The sequence below is a fragment of the Trematomus bernacchii genome, unplaced genomic scaffold (assembly GCF_902827165.1).
Source record: "Trematomus bernacchii unplaced genomic scaffold, fTreBer1.1, whole genome shotgun sequence".
Taxonomy (NCBI): Eukaryota; Metazoa; Chordata; class Actinopteri; order Perciformes; family Nototheniidae; genus Trematomus; species Trematomus bernacchii.
In genome coordinates, this window is record NW_022987735.1 from 1,868,145 (window position 1) to 1,877,500 (window position 9,356).

At 39.8% G+C, this 9,356-nt stretch overlaps 1 protein-coding gene across 1 annotated transcript in view; it reads right to left on the reverse strand.

The window, feature by feature from the left end:
• The window catches only part of nell2a (neural EGFL like 2a), a 79,257-nt gene that overhangs the window by 20,942 nt on the left and 48,959 nt on the right, over positions 1 to 9,356 (reverse strand). The window contains exons 14-15 of the mRNA XM_034145932.1: positions 6,950 to 7,072; positions 5,202 to 5,297 (exon numbers count right to left, since the gene is read on the reverse strand). Of these exons, the coding sequence (XP_034001823.1) occupies positions 5,202 to 5,297; positions 6,950 to 7,072 (219 nt within the window). The remainder of the gene's footprint in view (positions 1 to 5,201; positions 5,298 to 6,949; positions 7,073 to 9,356) is intronic.

Consider the following 9,356-nt stretch of genomic DNA (forward strand, 5'->3'; position numbering starts at 1 on the left):
CAATTTGCTCTTGACTGCTGTTTTTAGACACACATTTAAAATGTATTAAAACCTCGTAAATCTATATTGAGATATAATGCCTGGGGCAAAATATTGGGCAACATTTCTGCTCTGTGGAGAGGTTCAAGTCACAAAATAAATTACATGGAGCATGAAAACCAAATTAAATGGAAAACATACAGTATATGACTGAAATATAAAACAAAATGGTGTCAATTTCAACAAGGTATTGGCTTGAGCTAATCAAATAAATTAATTTGTTGGTGATCAATCACAATATAGTAAACTCACTCATTTGATCTGGCATTTGAGCACTAGTAGGTAAAACAAAAATCAATTTGGGCTTCAACACACATTCAGTTTTTACTTTCCATCATTCTTACAAGTATAGTATCACATTTTTATGCTGGATTTCTCCAAGACAGGGAAGAAAATGGACTTCTATTTCGATGAAAAATAAACCTCATATTACAGCGTTTGGCCATCTCTCACAAAAGCCGTATAAAGAATGGAGCTAGCCTGAGGCAACCATATTGAAAATGCGCCATGTTCGGGGCACACATTACATGGCTGGCCCTGCGTACATTTATATCCCCGAATGAAGTATATGTGCCCTGCTGCAGCTGGGCTCTGCATAATTCATGATGTGTCAGAGTTCTCCACTAGCTGGTGTCTGCCTGTCAGAAATGCGTGTCCCCTGTCCCTCCCCATCCTTTCCCCCTGAATGGTAATGACAAACCACCAAGCGCCAAGTCACTAAAAAGACCATAACAAATATTAACCCACGCTGTACAATTACAGACTACACATATTTACAGTACAACACATCGACGTGCGACAATCCATATGGGACGGCAGGTTGACAATGTGGAAAACTGTTATTGTCTTCTCTTACGGAAATGTGTGTGTGCTCGTAGGTGTGTGTGTGTCTATCCACACTGTCTTGAAGCGCTCCTGTTCGGTGTCTTATGACAGGCCGTCAGTCTGCAGCAGCAGGAGTGGTGGCGTCCCGGGGGAGGCCTCTAAAAGCTCGCAGGGTTCTGGGGGTGGGGAGCTCAGACTTAGTGAAAGCTTTTCCATGTTCATCCAGCCAGCTCCGCTTCTCCTCCGCCTGCCGCACCGACTCCTCCAGCCTCATTCCGCATCCAAATGCGGAGAAAAACTCACTAACCCCTGGCCCCTCACCACCCATCTCTCTTCTTGCATTTCCCATTCCATCGCCGCATCTGTCAGTTTTTCCCCAACATCTCTGTATCTTCCTTTCCACTTCACCTCCTCTCAACCCCCCCTCCTGGTCGTTACTTCTCCTTCCTCTCCCTCTTCGAATTTTGCATCTGTCACTCTCCTCCTACATCTCCATCTCTTCTCCCCAAACTACTGCGCTCATCGCCCCTCCTCCTTCCCGTTCTACCCACCAGTAGAGCAGAATATCCAACAGTACATTAACCTCCATACATCTCTGTGAGCCACAGCGGGAGCTCCTGTCAAGCTGTGAGGAGACAATAAGATGGACTCCCCCTCTCACACTGAACGACTGCTGAAGTCTCTAAACGCTGCCGGAGGCTTTGGTCCTGTAGCATGGGACCCTGACGGTGGAACTGGACTACAAAACCTTAAGGAAAAAATTTAAACACAGGAGGATGGTGCTGAAGCTGTCACTGATTCTGATGTGATAGTTAGAGGGGGAAATATGTGCACACTGAAGCAGCAGCTGTGGTGACAAACATCTTGTCGCCTGAGGCATATGAAGTGTTCGAGAGACTGCGCTCGCATGTGAGGGATTGTTTGTGTTCCCAAACCCCAAATTCGAATCAGCCTCAATGATAAGTGGCGAGGAATGTAAAAACAGACTGGTCCCTGTGCAACCAACTTTCATCACCTGATGCCAATATGGTGTGATTAAGGAAGAACATTCTTTTGCAACTAAATGTTTTAGTCACATTTGAATGGAGAAAGTCGGTTTTGGTTTACCAATGTTACAGTAAAACTAATGTTTTTAATTTATTGGAATCCACCTCAACGGGGTAAATTGATATTTCGTTTTGAGGCTTATCTCCTAGCTTTAAGGGATCACATTTAAAGGGACAGTTTACAATAAACAGTGGGTTGACTGTTGAAATTAGAAAATGGATGCCGGCCTCATATTTGTACATTAAATATGATACTGTAGCCATGAAGATAGATTTCAAAGAATGGTAAGATTTGACTTCCTATAGCCTTCACTGACTCCACACAATATACCCCGTAAAAAATGGTATTCTATAAACATCCAAGATATAATGTGTTAATGTTAATGTTAAGGTGCTTTACATTTGGAAAGAGCAAGGCTAGCTTTTTTTGCCCTGCTTTCAGTGTGTCTGATAAGCTACTCTGTTGCCTTGCTCTAAGATCAAATTTGCGTCTTCATTCAAAAGTGTATTTTTGAATTGAATGATTTGCAATGAATTTAAACAGTACATTTTCAAGGATTTATTATACTGTTGGACTGCAAAAGACCTGGTGAAAGTGGGGAGCTACTATATTTCTAACATTTCAGCAGTATGATTGAAACAGAAAGGACAATGGTGTAATATATCAATACATATGGTTGGTACAGGTTGATTTGAATTACATTTTGAATGTTGTGAGCACAATAAACACCATTAATTGCACCTACATAAATTGGGGTGAAGGCAGCTTTCTCAAAGACAGAACCAAATTATTTGCACGGCTAGATACAGCTACCATTTGTTTTTTTTCCCGAACTTCAAATGAGATATCACATAGATAGAAAATGAATGAGGAAGTGCTTCTTGGATATGAAAGACATGTTACACAAAGGAGATGCTCCTGATGCATTTCAATCAAATTAAAAATTATTCAAGATAATGTGTCTTCATTTTCGTGATGAAGTATTATTATTCATCCTTTACAAATAAACTGTGACAAAGTATATATATTTAACACTGCCATTAGGGAAATGAGGGAGACAAATTAACAAATGAGCTTGTCTGTGTGAGATTGTTTGACCCTGAATCGGAGGGATGAAGCACACAGCACACACAGTGACATGTGTTCTCTGCATTTAACCCATCCTAGTACCAGGAGTCTAGTACTAGGAGCAGTGGGCAGCTATTGTACAGCGCCCGGGGAGCAATGGGGGTGGGGGGGGGGGGGTGTCCGGTGCCTTGCTCAAGGGCACCATGGCAGGGCAGGAGGTGAACTGGGACCTCTCCAAGTAGCAGTCCACACACCATAATTATGTCTGGTCGGGGACTTGAACCGGCGACCCTACGGCTCACAGTCCAGGCCCCTACTGACTGAGCCACTGCCGGACTTGGCTCTGCAGCTACGTGTTGGTCTTATTCTTATTTTTCATGAAGCCATTATAATAAGGGCTTTTTACATTCTGTACTTTAACGAATAAGTATGCTTTGACTTTCAAGGGAATTCAATCCCTTTGTATCCTCTATTTAAGAAGAAAAACCTTCCTCAAATCTAACCTTGATATGATTGATCTGATGCAAATGGAAGTGTGAAAAACAAACCTACTATGCTACAAAGTAATTTCTCCTACAAAACATTTCCTAATTTGTAGAGCTTTTGAGATACCGAGAGATGAATAGAATCACCTTGGACTAGGCTGCGGTACATTTTGAAGAATTCTCCTTTGACTGACTATTCAATTACTGTTTTTTGATACACAGGGACACTCACAAAAGAGAGTGAGAACGAGACAAAGAGAGAAAGGCAGGGATCTAAAACACTATGGAGGGTAATGAAATGTGTGATTGCCTGGACCGTGCCATTACTAAGGGACGAGGTCCTCAGAACCCTCTCTGCTGCAAAATGGGGAGGAGGATAAGTCATTAAGGTTAGGTGTTTTAACACATTCTCAGTGGCTTTACACACACACACATATACACACACATACACACTTACACTAGCCTTCCTCAGCATCCCAGAGCAGCACCATGAGGAAATTCATTTACTTTAAGACTGGCAGTAAAAAAAGACGCCTCGTAAAAAAGGGTCCTTTATGTGCAATCAATACCTGAACCAATGAGCAAGCAGGGAGGCTCCGTTTGCTTCACCCCAACAGAAGCACACACACACACACACACACACACACACACACACACACACACACACATACACACACACACACACACACACACACACACACACACACACACACACACACACACACATACACACACACACACACACACACACACACACACACACACACACACACACACACACATACACACACACACACACACACACACACACACACACACACACACACACACACACACACACACACACACACACACACACACACACACACACACACACAACTGTCATGACTTGACTTTCTATTAGCTCGGCCGCTTGTCTCCTCAAGGACACGCCGCCAAAGGTTGAAACGGGTTATGAGAAAGGTTCTGCTGCTGTAGATAAGACATATGGTGCACCTAGTACAACCAACAGGATTACAGCCTTTCTTGGTTACCTTAAATCACCAGCACTGCAGGGGAAAACACACTGAATAGAATCTAAAGCCCCGAGTCCTATCACAGCATTGACATATTTCCATGCAAGAGAGCGAGCAGTGATACGGTCTTTGCTATAAACACAGGCCGACTTAATACTCAGTTAGGCTATCATGCACTATCGGATGTTTTGCATCAGGAGTTTGTGCAGTTGTAATTTGTTTGTGGTACGGAGCCTATATGAGGAGGAATGCCACACTGATTAATGTTGGTTGTGATATGAGGTAATTCCCATATTGCTGCAGCTGCAGTTCAAATCCTCCATCAGGCCTTTGGAAGAGGTACAAGCCCATTATTCACCATGGAGCCCGGATCCACACAGTCACACACCCACCGGCGAACACACAGCCACAAATACATAGAAATAAACACACACCGGGAATATAGCAGAGCGTAAGCACAGGAAACATTTCAGCTGTTTTGTTGGGACAGCTAACAAATATAGCTATAAATATATATAAAGATATGCCAGGATAACTAAATCTAAAACTTTGATCTTAAGTTCCCTTCAGCAGTGATCTAGCTTCCCCTTCGTCGTTAGATTTGATCTCACTTTACCTCTTCTTCTGTTTTTCTGTCCATTATCGCGCATTCAGTTAAAAGTCTTCCTTGAGCTATTTTTGAGGAAGGAAACGTAGGAGTGCAACTAAAATAAACTTGTACCTGTCTCGCATCTCTTCCCAGTAAATCCTTGCTGGCAAACGCAGTTGTTAGGTGAGAAGCAGGTTCCCCCGTTCTGGCACAATCCGTCACACATGGCTAGAGGTAGACCAGAGGAGAAGAGCCATTACTCACAAAGATTAACGACCATTAACTATGTAATTAGACCAGCAGCAGCATATGTATTTGCATACAGAATAAGAGCTAATTTGGTGGTGTGATTCATTACATGCTCTCACGATATTATTTTGCATGATTAATGCATCTCACCAAGGTTAATTTTAAAATGTTCATTATCAATGTGAAGAATGTTGGTTAATGTATCCCCAAAACACAGAGATGTCATTGAAGCTGACAGAATACAATTGAAATAAATTAAATATATGCACCATTATATGCTGCTCCCCAGAGTAAGAAGTAGTAAGAAAAGATGCTCGATGCAGTGGTAGCAGTATCACAGAGTGCTTCACATTTTGTTCAAGGGGCTATCCAGCTATTCAGTTCTGCGAATCAGTCGATTTACAGAAAAGTTTGAAACTATTTTGATTAACAATTTCTGGAATTCTTTCTTATTCAAAAGAAAACTGAATAATTTAAGGTTTTGGCCTGTTGCCTGGGTCATAGAACAGATTATAAAAGTATCCTGGCGATAACAAGTCAACTGATTTGTATGTGTAAGATCAGCGCTTCTCCTTTAAATAGATTTCTAATGAAGGGATTAATTAACGACCTAAAGTCAAGTCGATTTTCCAGTAAGAGCAGAGATTACAAATAGGACCAAACACAGAGAGAGGCACTCAATAAACCCGGGTCACTGAAGGCGTTTCACCGAGTGCAGAAGACACTGGACCACAATACTCTTGGTAGTGACATGGACCTGAAAATGTATGTGGTTTAATTTTGGAACAGCTCAATAGAAAGATTGTTAGTTGAGACATTTTGCAGGAAACTCCTACATTGCATGATTACACTGTTAAATTCATGACGCTCAGAGCAAAATGTTGTTTTGAAAATAAGGTCTGGTACCTTAAAATATCCTAAATTACGAACATATGTTCTTTGAAAACTGAGATCACTAAGTAAACAACTAGTGTAGAGCCTTATGTGAAGATCATTTTAAATAAAAGAGAACGTTATGTGTACAGTTAAGTTGCAGTACATAACAATAGCTTTAGAAAAAGCTGTGTTTAATGGTCTCCCTGAAGACAAAAGACTGTGTGATTTACATTTAGAGGAATCCATTTCATGTTTTATTGCTCATTATATGATCATTTTACTACAACACATTTGAGTACAATCCCTTATATTTATGGTTAATTCTTCTGGATGGATGATTCTAAAAACCTTCAGTGTGTTTTTGGAGGTAACATTCTTTGTGGCTGACTTTAGTGGAAGAGAAGACATAGGTTCAGGAGGCTGAACTCTCTCCCTTCCCTCACCTCCCTCACACACTCAGAGAGTATCACACACCAAAAGATATTGAAGTGACTGTTATTTTGTATATATTGATTGTTGTGCTTTTATCTTAATGTGTGCATATGTATAAATGTGTCTGTTGATTGTGTATATATAGGATATATATATTTTATACATATTTTTATATATATTTGTATTTGGGATTGTGGGAAACGGTATTTCGATCTCTCTGTCTGTACACACAAACTGAAAGATTGGCATTAAAGTTGACTTTGACTTTGACTTTGACTTGAAGTCATGATTTGCAATGTGGTCTAAGAACAATTGGAGCTTACCTTTGCACACGGTCCCATTGCCGGTGTAGCCCGGCTTACAGGAGCAGCTGTGGCCTCCGACCATGTTGAAGCAGAGGGCGTTCTCATCGCAGTTGTGGAGCCCGCTGAGGCACTCGTCATGCTCTGAAGACGTAAACACAACAGACGTCATTACAAAAAACCCTCATATATAACTGTAACAAGTGGAAAAATGTAGCAGTGAAACTTGTTTTCTCATCTAATGTTCAGACAGTGTCATTATATTCACATCTGTACACTACTCCTATCAAGAAAAGAACACTTGACTAAATAAAATGCTTATTTTTACTTGTAAAAATGAAGAATGATGGCACCCAGCTGGTAATTTGTTTTATTTTTCAATCACGAAAAAAAAACATTTGAGACTCAGTCTTGGATTAAATGACTTGATAGTTAGACAGCTGTGAGTGTGGTAATAAGACATCAGTGACAAACAGCCGACTGGAGGATGAGCTATTTCTCCATCTCCCATTGCGATCTGTCATTATGAATTGTTTCAGATGTTTTGCAGTCATTTGGTGTTATTTTAGGCACAATGTGAACAGTCCCCATGATGAATCTGAGTTTTATACTGAAAATAAGCTCCTTCATTTGCACATTCATGTTTACATTAAAGAGGCATGTTGTTTTGCATTCACGAGACACTGGCATTTACTTTGAATGTTGTACAATGCCACAATTGGACACTGAGTACAAAGAGAAACGTTTTCTGTGAGTTTCACACAAGCATTAACAAAATATCCCCTTGGCACAATGAATCCCTTTCATTGCTGCGGCTGTGGCGTTAGTGATATGGTTTGTTATGGATATCCCACTGACAAGCCTGACTAATGGCTACAGCACATGACAACATACTGTATCCAAGTGGCAAACCAATCTCATCCCCTCTATCTGGAGACACTGAGGAAGCTAAATGTAATAAAGGTCTGGAGAATAATCGACTTTACTCCTAAACAAACCAAACAATCCAAGAGAAAATATTGTTATGGTGCAAATTGAATAACATATATAAATCCAGTGTGGAAACAGAGCAGAACATATGTTAAAACTGCTGTAGTGTGAGAAAAATGGGAGAGACGTGTGATAGACTTCATATACGGAGTAAAATAAACATTGTATTGACTTCAAATATATATAATTATATCATTTTGTGGTGTATAAATAATTCTAAATATGGTAATGGCACCATAAAGTCTACTGTAAACCCCCACATAAACGTTAAAGGATTATAATACAAGGAGTGGGATTAGGAAGTTATGAGATGTAGTGTACAAAACAAACAAAAATAGTTTATTGTAATCTGTTGTTCAATGGTGGAATGTAACCAAGTCAATTTACTTATGTACAATTTTATAATAATACTTCCTTTACTTGAGTATCTCCATTATATGCTTCTTCATATTTCTCCTCCACTTGATGTCAGAGTCTACATTTATACCAGCTTGAACATTCAAATGATTAATATATTTATGCATCAATAATTATGAAGCAGTAATATACATTATTCTGAAAAGGGATAAGTGATTTAACTTTTTGTACTTTAAGTATACTTTGGTAGTACTAATTTCACTTGAATAGGATTTTCAATGCAGGACTTTTACTTGTAACAGAGCATGTTATTTTGATGTACTGCAGTTTATGGTAGTTCTACAGGCGACTGTTTCCTAATGGTGGATAAAACTTTTTTTTAAAGTTGTCTTCTTGTCATTTTATATCCCACATCTTGTGTTACTTTTATAAGACTGCTGATAAGAACTCTCACGCTCTCACACACGTCGTATTTTATTTTTTACAGAATGAAACAACCATGTATCAATAGGCCTCCTAAAAAAATTAATGTGATGCTGCAGTGGAGTTTTTTATGATTCCATCAGACCCCGGGTGTTTCCACTTAGAATTTTATTGTCAAGAAGCTGTGAGCTCAGATAAATGTTATCTGATTTCTACAGAGGCTGCTAGATCTGGACGTTTTACTGACCTGAAATAACATAATATTTAACTGTCAAAAGAGTCAATGGTGTCAGGAGTTCATACCCTGAATGACACAATATTTATTTTCATATTTTCTATTAGCACCAACTGGATCACCTTTACTGCTGTGTGAAAAACATCAGGTAAATGTTTACAACCCTTAAACTGAAGTCAGTCACACTGTGCTGCCTTACTGAACCCGTCTGTTACATGAGTTTTAACATGGTGAGATTTCTATTTCATTTTTATTTTAAATCCCTGCTGCAACAAAGATACTGTAACTGGAAAAACGATGGAAACCTCATATGATAGTGGCTTAAGATTTCAACGAAACATTTAAAGAACTGTGCATCATTAAATCCCCTTCCCTTGCTTTATGAACAGGAACCTTAATGCACACCCTTCCTCTGCCCCCGAA